General features: G+C 35.2%; 1 protein-coding gene across 2 annotated transcripts; it reads right to left on the bottom strand.

The window, feature by feature from the left end:
• Window positions 1-266: 266 nt before the first annotated feature.
• Window positions 267-16988, bottom strand: LOC142351823 (alpha-(1,3)-fucosyltransferase 4-like). Of its 2 annotated transcripts, none has more exons than XM_075404027.1 (4): window positions 16879-16988; window positions 15491-15599; window positions 2779-3085; window positions 267-1559 (listed from the first exon to the last, which is right to left on the bottom strand). In XM_075404027.1, the coding sequence occupies exons 2-4, from the start codon at window positions 15576-15578 to the stop codon at window positions 638-640; spliced, it is 1317 nt and encodes a 438-aa protein (XP_075260142.1). In that variant the 5' UTR covers window positions 15579-15599; window positions 16879-16988; the 3' UTR covers window positions 267-637. The 2 variants fall into 2 exon arrangements, with proteins under 2 accessions (XP_075260142.1, XP_075260143.1); XM_075404028.1 differs by having other exon boundaries at window positions 2779-3050.
• Window positions 16989-21404: the final 4416 nt, after the last annotated feature.

The following is a 21404-nucleotide window of genomic DNA, read 5'->3' as shown; positions in this document are numbered from 1 at the left end:
AACGTTTCTTGAATCTGATTCAAAATCACAGCAAATAACGTTGAAGTAAGTGACAGATTGCGCAGTAGAGCAAGAAGTTGTTGACATGCAAAAGGCGAGAGTTTGGAACGCGTTTACGGCAGTTCCTTTTTTAAGATATCCGTTGAATGCGGTGAAAATAAAAATTTCATCGCTAAGAACCGCAAATCTTACTAAAAGATTTTTTTCCATCGCTATTCACCGCAATTCTCAAGTTATTTTTTTTCGACAAAACCTCGACCCGGGTGACTCTTTTGTACATTTGTGCTTCGTATATCAGACGCGTAATACTGGATGGGAAAATGGACATTTCTTTATTAAAAAGTTGATGTCGTAGAAGTTTCTTCATGATAATGTTGCAATATGTGACCTTTACGATTAAGGTCATAGTGATCATAAAATTTTCATTTGTTACAATTTTAATCATAACACTTTTTCAATACTAAATCTTTTAATCATACAAGTTTTCCTATTGAGAAACTTGGAATAAATCAACGTTTTCTATGGTTGAGTTTCAAATCCTACTATTTTCCTCTGTGATAAAATCCACTTCATAGAGGTTGCCTTTACGATAGAGTTTAAGGATATTAGCTTTTGGCGGCCCGAATTTCGAATGGGTCTATATTGGAACAGGTTTAATTGGGGTACATTCTTGAAGTGTCCTATAATGTTGTGCCAGATCTGGTATGAGTGTAAGAGTTGGTTTTTCGCCGGCCATCTGGGCTCTTTTTAGTTTTTCCAATTTTCGACAAAGTTTACATGCAACTTCGATACCTGTTTGTTCATATATATAAAATTGTCTCCACTCCTGATATTTGTTCAACTTCTTTTCATCTTTGAGAAGACTCTCCAAATATTTTGACAGTTGAGACAAGCTGGAAAAGTCACTCAAGTGGATGAACGATCCGGGCAACATTTCATTGTACGTGTCCCTCCGCCCCCAAACTATTGGTATAGCCCCGGCCACGATTGCACTAATAAATCGTTGACTCACAAAATCGGTGCAGTTTGAATTGTCAAACGCAAAATAAAACTTGCAATCTCTAAGCAGCATCTGAGGAACGTACAGGTGACTCATCTCACTCAGCCTCTCACCTGTGGGACCGTGATTGACTACGTTTGGATGTTTTGTGGAATTGTTCACACAATAATCTGCAGCGTGTCCCCACAAATGAACTTTCGAGGGTAAAATTTCAATCAGTGCTTGAACCATTTTAGTCCTGATGATAGAGAATGGGTCACATTGTGTAATAAACCAACAGAAGTCTTTTGATCTCTTGTTCTGTAAAAAGAGTTCTTTCCGAGGCTTCAATTTTAGCTCATCATCTAGTTTCTTGTAGAAGTAACCAAATTTTTTTTCAATTGTAGCTTTTCTCGAAAGAAAAATCGTCCAATTGAACAATTGATTAAGAATAGGTTCCGCTGTCAATGCATCCAATGAAAGTTGGTGTAACGAGTTTTCCAAGGAATGTCCTACCCAAATTTGGTCCCTTTTCCTAGTTTGGAGTGTAACGGTTCCGTTGAACTTTGTGATATCAGCCCTGATAGGATACCAGTGCAATTGTTTTCCTTCTTCACCTGTTCTCTCACTGACACATCAGTGTCCTTATAACCAGGAAAACTGGTATAAGCAAATAGTTAACGAAGTTCGACGTCCCAAAACAAAAGTCAAAATAACCATAAGGAGAAAACAGCCCACTTGTGAGGCCTCAACTTCAAACTTTTAAAATACCAATATATATATATATATATATATATATATATATATATATATATATATATATATATATTCTGAAAGTTTCTGCATACAGAACCATAAAAATGACGTCAAAAGTTCGTTAATATCGTTTTAGTTAGATATGTTCATTTTTAAATATGTGGTCCTTTTAATTAAGAAATTTTTCGATATAAGTGTTTTGAAACGCAAGCATTTTTTTTTCGTCAATTTTTAGTTTGCAAACACAATTTTTAGTCTGTAATCTATTGGAACAGCGTGCAAAAGTTGTTCTTATTGGAATTTCAACCGTGATTCTCGAAGAAAAATTCTGAGAGAAAATGTTCTTTTATCTTTCTTCTTTGGCTTGTTTTCAAGACTAGTCGAAGAAATTGAAATTCCTAATTGGAATAAAAAAATGCAACAAACTTGGCAAACACTGATCTGAATTCTTTTGAATAATTCACAATTAGCAAGATTTGATATAGGTTCTTGTCGTTTAAAAAGGATCATACCAACAGTTTTCCGTCTTTAATAACCGAACGTAAATTTGCAAAAAGAAACATACCTACAATTTTTTCTGTAGGATTGTTTCTCGTCTTTGTTTCACTGAAACTGAACCCACTGACAATCCTTTTTTATTTTAAAAATTAAAATTTTTGGACTAGGGGGCATTACGTTCCAAATGTCCTAAAAATTGAATAAACAAACTCAAATTTTTCAGGCTTTTTCACGACCCATCAGAGTTGTAATCTTAAGCGGAAATACTAGGTTAATTTGGGTACTAATTGTGGTTCTAATTCATGTGCTAATTATGGATTAAGAAGACACTTAGTGCCTTTGCAATTACCCTTAGCACTGTGCAGAAGAACAAGTAAATCATTAAATTTGGTGCCAAGTAAATACTGATAAAACTCGACCGAGAACGTTTCAGGCTAATCGCATGATTAGAACGGTTTGTTTTCCGCAAGAAATTGATTTATTTCTTTCGGAAATTAGCCACAAAATTAGGGGTGGCTTTATATAAAAAAAAAGGAAACAACTGCCTCAATTTATGCAACGCTCCCATGCCCACGATCACTGCATCCATTGAGTAGAACATATCGGCGGTAACATGGTGGTTATACTTCTGGTTGTAGATACAATCGAAATCAAGATGGCATTGCTGCCGGTAGTTTCCCTCAGACTTCAATTCTTTTGACTGCTCTTCGCGTATTTGATCCTTAGTGTATGCCAAAACACTCACGTTGAAGTGTCCATTTTCTTTGGTAAATTTGATCTCTGCGCCATTCTTGGTCAACTCCGGTTCCGAAAAGACCTGCGATTTGGAATAATCGTGAAAAAATCCGGGTTCTAAGCAAAAGGATTAATCAACGACAAAATGTGTAAAACTATGCATCAACCTAAAAAGATTTCTGTTTGAAAGAGCCTTTTTGTACAGGTTACGTGACTCTGAGGAAAACACAGAGAAACTGTTGCATTGATTGAGAGCTGCTCAGGCTGAGTTGCAAGAACTTCCAGACTGCCCTTGACGAAAATTGCCTAAGTCCAGACTGTCCCAGTTGAAAAGATCTTATGTATTAGTGAGTTCAACAGACTTTTGTGCGTACATGTCCAGATTTTCGTTTTTTTTAACGGACTTCTGAGCACACATGTCCAGACATTTGTGCGTTCATCAGACTCTCTAATTTTAAGTGCAGACTTTTGTGCGTTCACTAGACTTTCGTTCGTTCATCTTCAGACTTTCGTGCGTTCACGGGACTTTCGTGCGTTCACGGGACTTTCGTGCGCTTATCAGACAATCGAGCATTCACTAACATTTCCTTGTTTTTAAGGATTGTTGTGCGTTTACGTCCAGATTTTTGTGTTTGAATCCAATTTTTGTGCCTTTACGGTCTTTCGTTCGTTCATGTCCAGCCATAAAAAAATTTTTGTGTTGCTTGTTTCTTGTTGAAAAAAGTAAAACTTCAGGGGTTAATACTTTTTATAACTGATTTAAACTTGGTTTAAAGTATCATGGTTTGGAGTGTAACGGTTCCGTTGAAGTGTAAACCAGGAAAATATCAAAATCAATCCTAACATGGGAAAAGTTTCAGTGCAAATGGAGTCTGAAACAGCTCCAATTTGTTTAGCTGGTTTAGAAAAAAGTCGGGTGTCCGTAAGTTTTTGTAGGACATTCCGCAGATGTTCCATTTGGAAAAAGAAATTCTGTTATTCAATAGCGCCAGTGACCTATTACATTTCATCCAAACATGGGAAAAAAGCGAAGAAATAGGTCAATTGTAATGAATGAGTTAATTTGTATGTAGAGTCTGAAACAGGAACAATTTTTTCTGTAGCTTGTTTAGGAAAGAAATGGGAGTCGTTAAGCTTTTTAGGACATTTTTTTTGTTATTTTTTGAGATCCAATGTTTTTTCTTCAATCTTGTGAAAGAGTTGTGCTAAATAGATTGGAGTTGGCATGGAGTTTTTACGATGTAAGTGGAGTCTGGTACAACAAAATCTTTAGTACTCGTTGCCTCAAAGAAGGCCACTTTTTATACGAAACTCCAGACGTTTTTGTTGGTTTAATTTTCATAAAATTCAATTTTTTGTCGCGTCAAGAATTTTTCTAATTTATGTGAAGTCTAAAACCAAAATAAAACTTGATCTGGCTGGTCTTTAAATAGTATGTAGTTCAAAAGGAAATTAAGACTAATTCGATTATATATTTTCGACAAATAGTCATTTTTCCTCGGTTAGTGAATTTTTTCAAACTGCACCGAACTTGGTATGGAGTTTTGCCATTATGCGCTAACTCTCAGAGGCAATAAATTTCTAGCCCGATTTTTTGATGAAAGAACGTATATCTAATTGTTATCGGACAATTAACAAACAATTTTTTGAAAAAATACTGGATTGAGTTATAAAATTAGTATTTGCAAGGGAATTTTTCACCTTTTTCTCATTTACATCCTGAGCAATAATGGGTTTTCAGCAGGCCAAAGAATTGTTAAATTATAAACTTGAATTGGCTCGGAATTCGACCAGTGCAGCTGAAATCTGAAACAACACCAACAAGTTTTTACAGACTGCCAAGGTAAAAAGTTAGTATCTGTATATGTTTATCGAGCTTTTTATTTTTTTTCTGTTCTGAAAACAAATTTGTTTTATTCAAATGCGCCAGCAATTTTCTCTAATTGGCTTAGTTCTGGTTTGGATATTTATCTGCTGAAAGTGAAGCACGGTAAAAAACCAAGTTTGAGCATCAAATTAGTCATTCTAATGCCAAAGGTTTTCCATTATATCAATTTCATCTTTGTTTAATCAATCTGTTTTAAGTTTGTATTTCGACCTCCGTACTCTGTGAAGTGAGTTTTTAAAACTTCGCTAATTTTTATAGAGAACACTGTATTTTCGAAAAATGGTGGTTTTTCATTGGCTTAAGGAGCTGTTCAAATTGACAAATTGAGCCAAGCCTGCAACGGAGTTTTCACTGCGAATGTAGAGTAGAGATCAAGAAGAGTTGATGCGGTAAGTTTCCTAGGAAAAAAATTAGGTTTTTAACAGAAACGTGCACATTGGTTAGAACGCTTCTAAAAACAGATATTTTTTAAAGGGCTCAAAAAGTACTTTAAATTGGATCAAATTTGGCATGGAGTATCCCCAGTGTATGTTTTAGTCTGAAACAAGCAAAAATTTTGTTGTTGCTAGAAATTAAATTTGCTAGAAAATAAATTTGTTTTTGGCACAAAAAAAAGCGATTCACACGAACAATTGAAAAAATAGGCTTTTTATATCGGATCAAGGAGTTGTTGGAGCAATCTTTGTACGGATCGTTCATTTTTAAATAGATCGCAAAAAAATGATTTTTTGCCATGGCCTGCCTGGGAAAAAAGTTAGTTTTTAAGGAGAAATTAACAATTTATTTGAATAAACATTTTTAAAAATAGTCCCTTTCATCTGCTCAAGAATTTGTTCAGAGAAAACGAAATGTGTTATTGAAGTCACCTTGTGTTTTTGAAGTTCGAAGTTCCGGAATGTTTTATTGTAGCTGGTAGATAAATTATTGTTTAAGGCGGATACTTGAGAACTCAGCAAATACGGTGTCTGAAAAAATATGGCCGTTTTTGATCGAATTGGACCAAGTTGGGTATGAAATACCATTTATAACTAGTGTATATGGACTATAAATTATTGGCAACCTATTGCATAGACTGTTTAGAATGCATTTTGCTTTCCAGAAGAAAACTTAAGCGTTTTCTTTTTTTGAGAAGTAGTGGATTTCCATCGGCTCAAACAGCTGTATATCCTTTTGATTTTTCAGCTGAGGATAGAAATATATGCCACGTGACATAATTTGACCTGCTATTAAAGTTAGTGAGAAAATCCTGCATTCGCAAAACAAGCAATAGATGAAACTTGTAGTGTACTTCCTCAACTTAAGATGCAAATTGAGCATTTAATTAATGGAGTTAACTAGCTTGAGAAATTCATTTTGGAAGTTGTAGGCTTAACCGACAGTTTTTCTCCAACAGCGCCTGAGAATTCAGAATAATAGAGCTATATTATGCAAAATGTTATTTGAGAAGCCTCTCGCAGCTTCTTCAGCTTGTAGATTCTCTTAGAAAGGAATTAAAGAACTGTTACAATTTCTGTTTGTTACTTTTTCTTCATTTGTCATCAAAATTATATGGACTGTATAGTAGTTAAAAGTAAAAAGTATTTTAAAGTTCTAGAGTCTCTTCTAAAAAGTTTTTTAGCGGGAAATTTAGACGTTTTTAAATAAAAAGTTTTTGAAAAATGGTTGATTTTTTTTCGGCTCAAGAAGTTGTTTTTCTTCTGTGGGTTGAATTATATGTCTCGTTATCAAATCAGTGAGAAAAAATTGTATTGTGGAGAAATGCATAATTGTTTGAGATATTATAGTCAAAACATCAAAGTCAATTCAGCAGAGTAACTTAACTTTGCTTTAAATACGCAATTTGAGTAATTCACACAGTTTTAAAACTCTGTCATCCTATATCGGAAAGCCACGATTAATCATGAATCTGGTTCTGAAAAAAATCTGGAATATTCAAAATTGCTTGCCATTTGTTTCTAGCAAGAATAAATTCCTAAAAAATGTTTTCTTTGTTTCTCAGTTTTAGCGAAGCTACGATCACAGATCGTCATGAATGAGAGGGGAATGTCTCACAAACGCGGAATTTTTAAGACCTCGTTTAATCAATGTTGACGCTAACAACGAAAATCAAGCAGCTGTTGAAATTTGGCCTGAAATGACTTCTTCGGCCAACAGCGTCTGAAGATTTGAGCGACAGTATGCCAAATGGAATTTGAGTAGCCTTTACGTTTCATTCAGCCTGCATATTCGTTAAGATAGGTTTGCTTAATTGTTCCGAACTCTGTTATTTTAATGTATAGTGTTATATGATCCAGTGTTTTTCATTGATTCTTAACAAGATAATCGAAATAAAGGCGATGCAGTCTGTCTCACACATTGGTTGACCTATACTCCGACTTTTGTTTTGCCTTCAATTGTGCTTCATCGTTCTTTTTTATTTCAGGTTTTGTGAGTAGATACTATTGGCTACAGTGTTCAAAAAGATGAAGTGCGTATCATTGAAAGTGTTTTAGAAACTTGGGGATCTTTGAGTCAATTGGATCAGTTCAAACGAACTAGATGTATTGCAACTAGGTTAATCATTGGCTTTCAATGGCGCACTTATGATGTTATCAAACATGGCACCAATTTTTACAAAAATTTTTTTGAATGGCGGAAACAACTCAATTCTGACAATCCAGCGGCTGTAGATATTTCCAATGAAGTTTTTATCGAGGAAAAAGTTGATGTGCCTGTTAAGCTACCATCAAAAAGGAGAAGTTGTTCTGGTCAACACATTTCTTTCAAAATTTTTTGTTTTTATAAGTTCTGATGAAAACCAAAAAGAGGATGTATGGGATGTTGACACTCGACAGAACACATTAAGTTAGTCTTTGCAATATGTTCAGAACTCTAAACCGAGGCTAATGGGGATTGTGAGTTGTTCTCTTCAAGCTTATCCCCATATTTTTTGGTTTCTGTAGGAAAAACCATGGCGTTGTTATAGGTTGGTGATTCCCTCGCAGCAATCAAAAAAATTCAATAACAGTTTTTTCTAGAGGGAAAACATAAATATTGCAAACACTGAAAATTTGTTGGAGCAGGCTGAATTGGAGGGTTCATCCTCTTTTGACAAGTTGAGACAAAATCTTCAGTTTAGTTTGGGCTGAACGGCAACAAACTGGAAAACATTTTATTGAACGAAACCGTGGGTTCATCAAATGCTTCATCTTGGACCAGCAAATGAAACGATATTACACAAGAAATCTACAAAAACGAAGCGTGGTTTCGTGGAAGTTTTTCCCAAGTGGGTTACTGCAGAATTCATCATTTTTGTCCCTGTAAAAAAAACAGGAAAACTCTATTTTCTGTTGGCTTTCTCCCCGTGTTCTTTCCTCGCAAGATTTTTCATAAACTGCCATCGCCTTAAACGTCCAAAACACTACAAAGTTGCAATTATTGTTGAAGCGCCCGTTCAGTCAGAGAAAAAAAAATCCGTTCCAGGTGCGCAACTTCCGTTCCATGATGAACCGTTCCAGCCTGAGGAAAAAATTGTTCATGAAGCAGGAATTATTAGAAAATAAACCATACACATGTTTTAGCGATCTTTAAGGTTTCAGATCCTCTTTTTATCAAGTAATCTTCAAGTATTCTCTTTTTTTCTAGGACACATCTTGCATCTGCAAAAATTTTCAAACATTTATAAAAGGGCACTAAATACGAAATGTTACTGCCTGATCAAGCTGTGAAATCAATTACTTCGACAACACAAGAAAAGACCAAAGCTATTGCGAGAGATCAACAGAACGGCGTTTTTCCTACCTTCTTTCTGCAATTAACTTTTTACCCTTTCTACCAATTGAAAATCTAGGTTGAGAAAATTTCTGAGCTTGACGCAATGGAATTTTCTGGCTGAGGCTGACAATCTTGTGAAAACTTTCAAAGCGACCACTATTCCGTCTGAACTTGTTCCTTGTGCTTCGGTATTGACGGCTTAGATGAACGCATGATTGCGACAATGATTGCTCTGTGAGCCTCATTCATGCCTCCAGAGACAAGGCTGGTACCATTAAAGATTTGTTTTTTAATAGGCCTTTAACAAGTTTTCATTTACAGTAGCACAATAATACTATACATTTATTTTATTCGGAAAAATTCATCACTTTTTGCCATAGGTGGGCGTGAGTTTTTTATATAATAACAGTTAGAGTTTTCTCATGCCTAGATGCTGTAACACTGAAGTATCCTTTAACGCTCATTCAGGAGTTGCAAAAAGCGAAAGATGCCACTAAATAGGCAAGAAGATAGAACAAAAGATTTCATTGGGGACTTGAGTCCAGTAAGCACAGGATATATTTATATATATATATATATATATATATATATATATATATATAGATATATATATACACACATATTTATATATATATATATATATATATATATATATATATATATATATACATATATATATATATATATATATATATATAATTGGCTGCTATTGATGACAGAATTGAAGTTGAAAAAAAGTTTGGGGTCAGAAGTAAAGCCCTAAATATAGATGTCGCGTTTTTTGAAGTTAGTCAGAAAAATGAAGTGGAAAACTAGTTAGATGGAGAGCAAGAATTTGAATGCATGGAAACAGATTATTAATACGGTTTTGATTGAGACAATCTCAACTTTTTCTGTTTGAGAACAAAACGATACCTTACTAAGTTTTGGCAAAAGTCTGTTTAGTTTTTTATTCTGTGGTCAATAAACAAAGGCTAATTTTCTCTTGATATTTAGTGTTTTTTACCTACTGATTTCTGCCACTTCAATTATCATCTCTACCACTGCTAGTTTTTGAAAGCTTTCTGATCCTTACAGGAAAATCGTTGATTTTAGGAATTTGCTCCAAAGTTCCAACTGCTTAAGATAGAATGATTCTGAGCAAAAAACTGGCTCAAGTACAAAGATATGCTGCTGGAACATTTTTCAAAACCAATAGAGTTCATGTTCTTAAAAATCTCCTCTCTAAAGTAGCTTCATGAAACAGTGAAATGTTAAGGAAAAACTCCAAAAAGTGTATATAGATTGACACAACATTAAAAATCGTTGTTCAAATCTGGGTTGAGAATTGAACCTGATAACCTTGACAGCTACAGCTTATAAAACCTCATTGGAAAATGCATTCACAACCTGCAGTCGGAAATAATTTGTGCTGTTGCCATGATTGAGTAGACAATCGAAAAGCAGCGAGAGTTATGACGGATCTTCAATGGACACAGAGTGATTAGTAGTGGCATTTGCGACATGGACGAATCTTCCAACTGAGACCACTACAAGAAAGGTGGCATTTTGTGGAAGTAAAAATTTTGAGTGCATTTTCTGAAAATAAAACAAGGTTAAAATTGTTGACCTCATACAACGATAGTTTTTGGCTCTGAAAACATGTTTTTTCTTTGATAGCGTGAATCAAAAAATTGAAGGGGTTGCAGTGGAGTCCGAAGGCAGAATAGCATAAATGAAATGTCATTAAATCAAAAACTTATTGTGAGACTTCGGATGAGGGTATTCAATAATGATTACTTTGGTTTTAAGTCAGTCTATATAATCCAACTTTACAACGAAGACAAAAATGTTAGTTTTGCTTCTCAGACTAGCTCAACTTCCATCCTAAAAACACCTTCCTCCAGAGTGTGAGACTACCACTAAGGCAAAGAATCCAAACAAGGCGAAACCAGTTTTAGTAATATCAGCCTTTCTTTCGAGCAATGCGACGTTTTAAATTATGGTATTAATTTTTTCTAAAAATGCGACGAGGAATGCGACTAATTAGGTTATGGTATAAATTTATTCTAAAAATGCGACGAGCAATGCGACTAATTAGGTTATGGTATTAATTTATTTTAAAAAACAACGAGAGCCATAAAAAGCTCGTGTAGTAATGCAGATTGCTAAAGCAAAACTCATGAAGAAAAGTTTCCTAGAAAGCTTTTGACATTGTTGAAATTTTTGCAATCGTCACCAGTTGATTCAAGATATTAGCTGTTTCTTAGAGCGGGAAAAAATCTGCTTCTTAATCATTATGAAGAGACAATTTCTTATCAGCGTCTGAGTGGAAACGAAGATTTCTAGCGGAAAAAAATAATGACGCTTGGGTAGAATATAAATTTGTGACTAGATTGATTCATTTTTAAAGCACTTCTAAGAGTTGCATTAACCAAAACCTCAAGATTGCGAGAAAAACCTAAGCTTTCGAAAGCTCAAACTCGAGGATTTCTACCAATTGGTGTTATTGTAGATGATACTGAGGATAAGGTTGAAAAGTCTTTAGCGAGCACAAACCACTATTTGTAAGATACAGAAAAAAAATGCATCTTTTGCATAGCATTAACTCGCAAAAATTACGCTTTTTACAGACAGGGTGGACCTTTCAGGGCTTTCCTACCGGTGATTGACATTTTTTCTACCATCTGTACGTGAAAAAAGCAGGGAACTGGATACGATTGGATCAAGTCAATCCCGGCTTTATATTTAACAAAGCAGAAGCCCGTGCAGACTTCTTGAGAGGAATGAATCCCACGTTGGAAACAATAAATTGACATCAAATTTGTAATTTGCAATTAAAAAGTTTTCGAACAGAATGTGAGCGGGCATTTAATGAGAGGCCAAACAATGGGCAATTTTAGGTCATCGAACACCAGGAAGTCGAGAAATTCTTCAATCGACCATCGTTTACGGGAAATGACCAATCGATTGTTTGTTTAGACTGGAGAAAGGGAGTCACTTCATTGTCTCATTTTAGCTTTTGGTATATGAAACAGTTCCCATTGCAGCCATTGAATAAAATTCAGTCATATTTTTATATCAATCTTTTTTCAATTCAGTTCGTAATCGATAGACTTTTTTTCGTTTTTCTCATTAGTTCATTTGAAAAAAACTCTAATGAATACAAGGTGAATTGAAACAAGATTGATATAAATATATGAATATCAATTTTTTCAATAGTTGCAATGTGAACTGTTTCATATACCAGAACTCAAATTGAAACTATGAAGTGACACTCTTTCTCTGGTCTAAAAAAGCAATTGATTGGTCACTTCCCTTAACCTATGGTTCGTTGAAGACTTTTTCGGCTTCCTGGTGCCCGATGTTCTAAAATTGCACCCTGTTTGACATCTTATTAACTGCTCGCTCACATTCTCATCGTAAAATTTCGATTAGCAAAAAAAAACAAATTTGTTGTCAATTCATTGTTTTCGACATGGGATTCATTCCTCTCAAGAAGACTGCACGGGCTTCTGCTTTGTTAAGTAGGAAGCCGGGATTGACTTGATCCTATCTTATCCAGCTTTTTTTCATGTGCCTTTTTTCACGTGCAGCGGGGAAAAAGTCAATAACCGGTAGCAATGACCTGAAAGGTCTACCTTGTTCGGGAAAAGTGAAATTTTTGCGCGTTAATGCTATACAAGGGCTGCAATTTTTTTGCCCTATAATACAAAAGTGGTTTTTACTCTGCAAAGTCAATTCGACCTTATCCTCAGAATCCTCTACAAAATAAACCGATTGATACAATTGGTCGAGCTTGAGTTTTCACAAGCATACCTTTTTTTGCCGTCTTGAGTTTTCGGATAATGCAACTCTTAGAAGTGCTTTAAAAAATAATCAATCCAGTCACAAATTAATATTCTACCCAAGCGGCATTATTTTTTTCCGCGAGAAATCTTCGTTTCCACTCAGACGCTGATAAGAAATTGTCTCTTCATATTGATTAAGCTGAAGAATTTTCCCGCTCTACGAAACAGTTGATAACCTGAGTCCACTGACGACGAATCCAAAAGTTTCAGTGAAGTCAAAAGCATTTCAAGGAAACTTTACTTCTTGAGTTTTGACTTCTGCGTTACCACTCAGTTGGGCTCACAACTTCAGAACGCAAGCTTTCTATGGCTCTCGTTGATTGGGAAAATTAGTTCTAATTAAAGCATGACTTAAACTTTATCATGATGGAATGGATGAGCACATCCACAACCCTTCTCTCTTTGTGTACACAGTGTGCATCCGCAGCAGCCGTTGCATCGTTTCAATTTGCTTTCGGGTTTGCAATAAGATCCGAATCAAGATGGGTTCAAAAGTAAAGAACAAAGTACATCCTTTGGATTTAGTTTCCTCAATGACTGTCAACTCTATTACCACCTGCTCAAACACATTATCGAAATCCATGTAGCATGTTTCAAAAAAGGTACATATATACGTTTTTTTGAAGAGCTGGCGCTGTTTAGTAGTCGTGTAGTCAACAGCAATAAACATGGGCCAAGTTAAAATGTTTTGAAAACAAAAATTTCAACTGTGTTTACACTTTGGCTCTTTTTTTACTGCTTCACATGAATGCGCGAATGTACCCCATCAATTTTGTTTGTCTTCAACATACTTAAAAAGTCGGCAAATAAATCTCTCAGAATATAAGTTGGAAATGAACGATCAATATCAACGTTGTCAGTAAATTGCTTGTACGACTGCTACTTGGCGTCAGATTCTTCAAATTTTACCTTTAAAACCAATGCGGAAACTGTCTGACTATCAAATGTAACTGATCTACTGAACTAAACTAGTTACGCAGCGATGAAATAGATATTTTGGTAGCTGCTAGACTTGTAGCTCACTCCCAGGAGTACCGCGTTCAAAGCCGAGTTCGAAAAAATTATTTTTAGAACATATTAATGCCATTATTAAATTCGTCGCATTGTTCGTCGCATTTTTAGAGTAAATTAATACCATAATTTAATACGTCGCATTGCTCGAAAGAAAGGCTGATATTAATAAAAATAGTTTCTCCTTGTTTGGAAACTTTTTCTTTGCCTTCGTGGTTATCTCACGCTCTGGATGAAGGTGTTTTTAGGATGGAAGTTGAGCTAGTCTGAGAAGCAAAAACTAACATTTGAGTATTCGTTGTTAAGTTTGCCTGACTTGAGACCATAGTAATCATTTTTGATTATTCTCATCCGAATTCTCACGACAAGTTTGTGACTTAGTGCCATTTCATTTTTGTTATTCTGCCTTCGGAGTCCACTGCAACCTGCCTTCCATGATTTGATTCACGCTATTAACAAAAAAAACATGTCTTCGGAGCCAAAAAACTTTCGTTAAATAAAGTCAACAATTTTAATCTAGTTTATAATTTTACATAGTGCACTCAAAATGCTTACTTCCACGAATGTCACTTTTCTTGTTGTAGTCTCAGTTGCACACGCATGAAGGTTTCTTCCATGTCGCAAATCCCACTACTAACTGTTCTACGTCCATTGAAGATCAGTCAACATTCTCAATTATTTTCGACTGCAGGTTATGATTGAATTTTCCAATGCGGTTATCTAAGCTCTAGCTGACAAAGTTATCAGGTTTAATTCTCAATCCAGAATTGAACGGAGAGTTTTAATATCCTCTCACATCTGTTTGCAACTTTGAACTTTTTCTTGACATTTCTCTATTTTAAGAAGCTTCTTTATATATGATATTATTAAGAGCATGCACTTTATTGGTTTTGGGAAAACATCCAGCAGCATTGCTTGATCCAGTTTTCTGCTCGGGTTCATTATATCTTAAGCAGTTGGATTTCTGATGCAAAATCTTAAAATCAAGGATTTTCCCGTAAGGGTTAAAAAGTTATCAAAAACTAGCGTTGGTAGAGAAGATAAATCAACTGGGTCACTTCCCTTAAACAATGCTTGTTTGAAGACTTTTTGGACTTTCTGGTGTTTGATGACCTAAAATTGCAAATTGTTCGGCATCTCATTAACTGCTAGCTCACACTTCGTTCGTAAGGGCTTATAAGGTACAATGGAAAAACGCTATTAGAGTATCATGGGCTTTTTCTCAAGCGCTGATCATCAAAATAGGCTGAAAAATTGTTTTCAAAGACCAAAACCATCTTGGACTGCTAAGTTGAGCCATAGAACCTAGTTGAGACTCAGAATAAAATTTTCCGCCAAAATAGGCAAAACATATTTTTTTGCTTCATAATTATTCAGTTGATTATTTCTGCTTTTGTAGGAGCTTGACAACGTTATACAGCAAAATTAAATGCATTAAAACCTGTCTGATCAGATCATACAGGATATAAATTCTGCCCTAAGCGTCTTAAGGTATGAGAAGATGCTTGTCACGCCTTATAAGATAACAATTCAGCCAATTTGAAATATTATCTTATAAATTCTTGTGAGATTCTTAACAGATTTTATAAGATAACAATTCAGCAAAATTGAATTATTATCTTATAAGATCTAATAGGTATCTTATCAGATCTTACACGTTTAAACTTCACGTAGGGCAGAATTTTTCATCGTGTAAGACCAGATAAGATCTTACACGATAGAGATTTTTGATCAGCATATTATCAGATCTTTCAAGATAAAAATTCCAGAACCACTGGTGTAATCTGTTTTTTTATGCTACCCAAAGATAATTAAACGCACACTGTAAAAAAAATTGAACAACCACTAAACAGATCAGTTTTCAAATGTTAAAAATTGTATTTAAATGCCGTATTGTAACATGCATTTTGTGTATGTTTCAACACCAGAACATCACGATATCAATTTACCGGTGGGAATCAGGACTCTCTTAATGTTGGCTCGGAGGAGCTAGGCGTAAGCTGATTTCTACGACATCACGAATCAAAACTATTTACTTACGGATGAACAGAAGGGGTAATACAATGCAGGCATAGAGTCCAAGTACCAGTGCCACAAAGTTGACCGTCTTGTACTTCAGAATTCTCATGTTTAGAAATAATCTCACAGTCTGTAATTGTTGTGTTTCAGACGCTTCTTGTTTTTGGTATCACAGAGAAGAAATTATAATCTTTCCATGTTATTCGAAAATTGGAGAGCTTTTTTCGGCTTATGTGTCTATAACTAGCTTGATTGTCTTTGATTATTTCTCACCTCTCTCCTATCGAATGAACATTAAATGTTAGTCAGGTTCAGATATTTTAATGAAAACTAATGTTCCTTATTAGTAAATTTTTTAAATCTAAATTTTGTCCGTTTTTTGGTTTTTTTTGGATGGAATTTGAAGATTATATACATTTGCTACTTGTTTGATTTATAAACTAACAGCCTATCCGAAAAATCATAAATCAATCAAACAAACAAATACTGTTTTAATTAATAAAATAAGTAACCAGCACAAAAATCCCTGTTAAAATCCCGCCAATTTGTTCACAAAAGGATGTGATTTAGGTTAAAATAGGGAGTTTGACCCCCGTCCCCACCAACACCCCCAAACACCTTTTCGCTAATGTTATATCGTTTTCGCTCAATTAACCCCACTCTGGAAACTTTACAGCCAGCCCCCCCCCCCCCCCCCCTCCTCCAACTCATACATCGGTTTCTCCTTACTCTCCCCCTGTGATACATCAAACTCATTTCATTACCAGCTCCCTTTAATATCAAATTCACCACAAAGTCCCACTATTACTCCCCACTCTTACATCGTTTTCAAATTTTTCGAATGAAAATTTAGTGCCCTGAGGGAATTTTCCTGATGACCTTAATAGCCAGAGCCTAGCCAATCTCTAGTGCATTTAATAGTTTTTCACTGGTTAATGGTTATGATTAACAAGGTTCTGGCATAGGTCCAATTTTAAAAAAAGGTTCCGACAAATATTCTGGTTGATAATTGTCATAGATGGTATCAGAATTAGATAAATTTGTGAGGCTCCCCTATTCTAAATTTGGCTGTTCTGATATTCTTCAATGCTTTCAAAGCTCTTCGCGTAAGAATTTGAGCGAGGCATAGTGGCTCTAAAAACTGAGTCCGGTGGGCATTTTTTTCAAAGGGTGATTGGACCAAAAGTTGTCCGGATCCCATGTCTGGGACCAAATGGTGTCTGCACAACTCTATACCAAAACTTGTCTGAGACGTTTCCCGCAAAGAATTATTGGTGCAAAGTGTTTCTAGATCGCTCATGTACAGGACAAAGAAAGGTAGGAAAAAAATTTTCCTTAAACTCATGGTTTGGCTACCGGCAGCAAAAAACAAAGTGAAACTCGTCCAAGAAGCGCCAAAATATGCGAACATTCGATAAAGAGAATAATTGTTTTCTGCCGGAGTGGTAATAAGCTGATGCTAGATTATAGAATGTTAAAAATTTTGTTTTTTATTTTGCTTAAACTTTTCTCAGGTGCTTAGAATTTGTTCTGAATGAGCAGAAAACATATTTTACAAAAACATAAAACATAACTATACAAGAGTTATTACTGTACTTATTAATATAATAGGTAATACAGGCGTGTTACTAGTTGTTCAAAATAGAAAGTTGGTTATAATGAATCCATAAAATTGTCAAGCTTATATTTGTACTGCTTTGCTAGAAAAAAAAGCTAAATGCAACTGAAAAAAATCGTTTAATTCTATATAATTGCTATTTGACAAAAAACTACTGCCATGCTTTTGGTTAAAATTCTAATGAGGCCGCACAATTGTCCTGCCTACCTCAACACACCCCACATAGCTTGATAGTTTTTGAATCAGCTCTCGGTCTGATATGAACAAAAGTGGTGATTGTGAACAAAACCTTTTCATAGACTAAAAGGAGAAAGCTGTTGATATTTTTTTTAGATGAGCAACCTTTATCACGTGTAGCATATTCATAACACGTTTTAGTGGGCAAAAAGCAATTTATGATGATATGTATAAGTAATTAGTTCTCTTTAAGAAGTGATTTTCAATCTAGTTCTAAACCTCATGTTTTTCCCAATTTTCGGTTTTTCCACGATTTTCGGTTTTTAGCGGTGAAATTTCATAAAATGCTAGGAACATTCTATTTCAGTCAGATAAATTTCGTTTAATGGGAAACATAAGTGTTGACTTTCGTAAGAATTGCAGTTTTTAGTGGTAAAGTTCTGTAAAAAAGCAATTTTAGCGTTGAAAAATTTCACCGCTACCAACAGAGTTGTCGTACATAATCATTTAGTGCAGCAAAATTTATATACGATGTAATTATTTTATTTGAAGGTTAAACTTGTAGAAGACGGAATGGATTCAAAAAGTCCTATTATTTACTGTTCATGCACACACCTCACTTGTGCCTAGTATCCTGCCATGGGAACAACTATCTGTTCATAATTTGTAGATACTGCTAGTTTGTTAGCTCCTTTCTGCCCAATTTATTGAGTTTTCCAATTTTCAAATACAAATTGAACGAACCAAACTGTATGAGTGAATTCGCAAGCGATTAGTCAGCTGCAGATCTGTAAAGCAAGTAATTTCAAGTAATCGATCTACTTGCCTTGTGAAACGAGGTACAGATTTCACTTTGTGTATGACATGGCGCACGACATGAACCTCTTATAAATGGACCCCTTTGGGTATTGAACCCTTTTGAAAGAATCCAAGCTTGGATCTTCCGCTCAAGTGGGAAAAGCTGCGGACACAAATAAAGTTAGCCCTGCTGGCAAAGAAAGACAACACGCTTGACACACTACTTGGCCCTCAAACAGAATAAGTCCCTCTGACCCTGAAACCTATCTACGAAAACGCCATTGCAGGAGCTTCTGCTCAATAAGATCTCGAAAGACTAGCTATGAATGCTAAACTCAAGATGAATTGGGAAAATCAATGCCAAAGAAAAAATGGAAATTTGAATTATGTATGATGATACACCTGGGACCAAGCCGATCGTAAAACTGTTTCTGTCATCTATCTAACCATAGGTACAAAAAGAAGAATAACCCTCAGTAGCCGTAACCCGCAACTAATGAAGTACACTTTGAAAACAGCCAAATTTTGACGTTTTATGGAGTAAGCTTTTATCCGAAACCAAAACTTCTCTTTTGATAGATATGTTCTACTCACAACAAAATATTCCAAGGGAGAAATAATTGAACATTTTTTATTTTTTTTAGAAAATTGAAAGAACTTTTAGTGTATTGTGACTTATGCAGTCAGAAAGACACATGAATCAGAGTTTTTTCATAGCTAACAAGCAAAATGCAGATATACAAAACAAACTCATAAAAAGGTCGAACCTGTTCATGTATTAAGATGGGCAATCAACATGGAACTTGAACCCGGAATCAATTAGGAATTTTGAATAGTCACGCTAGCATGCAAGTGAATACAATTTCTACACAGCATCCAACTGGCCTTGTAAATACACGATCCAATATCCAGTTCCAAACACGAGCGTGAAACCAAACTGCCAAAATTGCGGAATGCCTCATCTATCAATCACAATAACAAATGCAACTCCACAGTTAAACTCTGCAAAAATTGCGGTTTATGAAACCAACTTGCACGTGTCTGTCAAAAAGTTAAATCCACTACTCCCCAATAGTTATACTACTCTCTTGATAGGCAATACAAATGTGGGTTTCTTGTTAACTCTGTTATTGTCTGCAACATTTGAAAAAATCTCTTGCCAGAAGAAATGTACAAAACTCTTCCATTGCTTCTTGGCTCACTACAACAGCCCATAAAAAACTTAAGGAATTTAGGGAATGGGCCCATCGGCGTGGTTGGACAGATAGAATCCCCAAAGTTATAATCAGCACGTTTACGAGGCCAAGTTTGTAGTTGTACATGACCGTTTTTAAATTTCTTTTTGGTCGAGATTTTTTGACACACTCATTCTTATCACAACACAGACTCTAAACACATCTAGAGGTTATATGGCCAACGCCGTAAATCAATAATATAAGTTCAAAAATTGAACAGCAAAAAAATGCACAAATTCAATCTCACGTATTGATCGCTCAAAAACACATTATCAAACCAAAATCTCTTCGCAAGTTACAACACAAACATCAGAAAGACAGGCGGGTACATAATAGTTTACAGGACAGAGTTTACACCAAACGAGAATTTATATTTTTCTACTATAAAACTCAGGTAATTAGATCTTTACCCTGAAATAGCGAAGCAATGAAATTTTAACATTTTAAGTAATGATATGACAGGTACATACAGACTGAATAATTTCTAAAGGACTCACTGATATACTTCACCAATTCCAAAAAGCCATGGATTATACATTCATTGGCCGCAAAAAACAAATTCTGTTTTCCTGATGATATTTTAATAGTTGGCAGAGTTTCTGATAAAAACCATTTTAGAGTAGTTATTTACAGTCTTAAAAAATTGGGCAGATAAAGTTTTTCAATGTTTCATTTTGCCAGATGCAAAATTTCGTGGCTTGGATATAACCTAATTCAAATGGTGACTTTGCCTCTCGAACCTGAAAAATCAGCTATAATAGCACTCAATATACCAAACACACTTTGATCATTACCTAGTCACAGAAAATTTATCATCAGTAACTTGGCTCAACTTTTACAATTCCTTCGTCCCCTTCTTCAAAAATTTGAAAACATATTTGAAGAGATGCACATGAGACACAGCTTAATGTCATAAAAACCCGCATTGCAAATCATACAGAAAAAATGAATTAAAACCCGCAATTCGAAATCAGTGTTAATTGTGACGCTTCACGATCCGGTCTTGGAGCAGCACTCGAAAAATTCACAGTTGATAAATGAAACCTATTTTTTGCATCTAGAATCCTTAACTGTAGCGAAGAACGATTTAGCGTAAACAAACTCATATTTCTTGGAGTAGTCTTTTCCATTGATTACCTTGAATACTATCTCTAGGGCAAAAATTTTGGGACATTACTAATCTTTGGGCTTTATTATCTAACCGTAAAGAACATCGTTCTAATAAATCGTTTAATAGTCGCCTTTCTCGCTGCGTTGAGCGCTTACTAACATTTCAAAATCAAGCATCTGCAAAGCGCAACAACGGGTTTAGTTGATATTTATCTCGATATTCATATCAACTAGCCCATAGTATCTCTGTTTATGATGATGAACTTTTAGAAGCTAAACATTCAAGCATTATCATTATAAAAATTGATAGTTCCTCTAATATGAAAAATAATCATGCGTCGCGTGTTCATTCAACACAGAAAAAATAATTCCGCACATACGCTTGCTTCAAATTAGAAAATCACTCGCAGAGTAAACAACACATTACCATTCTTTAATACCCTTAATTATAATACCTCGAAATACAAGTACCAAACATTCTAAAATACAATTTAATACTTTGACACCACACTGAGTGCTGTATCCTACAAAATTGGCGACCGCTTTGCGAATTAAATCTCAACAGAGGGAATACATTCAAGCAATTCCACCCTGCAAATTACACTCCAAAAGAGCCTTTATCTTCACGCTCCCACAAATAGTTTCATCAACTTATATGATTTGGGTTACACATTCGTAAATAACAATGAAGTGATTTTGCCTGATCGAACTCTGATATTCAGTCACCCCTTGAAAATCAATCATCCACGTTGAAATATTCAATCAATCTTTGAAATAATCAGTTATCCAACATGAAACTCAAATCAATGCCTAAAACCTTTCGATTCCAGCCCATCTCATTGCTCAAAACTGAACAACTATAAAACAGTCCCCGCAGATGGCACTCTATACCCAATGTTAGTGCTCCCCTAACTGACAGGCCACAAGTACTTTTCTTGGACAAAATTTTTGGTCAAGTTTTAAGCAAATCCACCAATGGTATCCCCGACGAGCACAA

This window comes from Convolutriloba macropyga, chromosome 13 (assembly GCF_964194025.1).
Source record: "Convolutriloba macropyga chromosome 13, txConMacr16.3, whole genome shotgun sequence".
Taxonomy (NCBI): Eukaryota; Metazoa; Xenacoelomorpha; order Acoela; family Convolutidae; genus Convolutriloba; species Convolutriloba macropyga.
The sequence above is the reverse complement of the archived record's forward strand: the minus strand, read 5'-3'. Positions and strand labels throughout refer to the sequence as shown.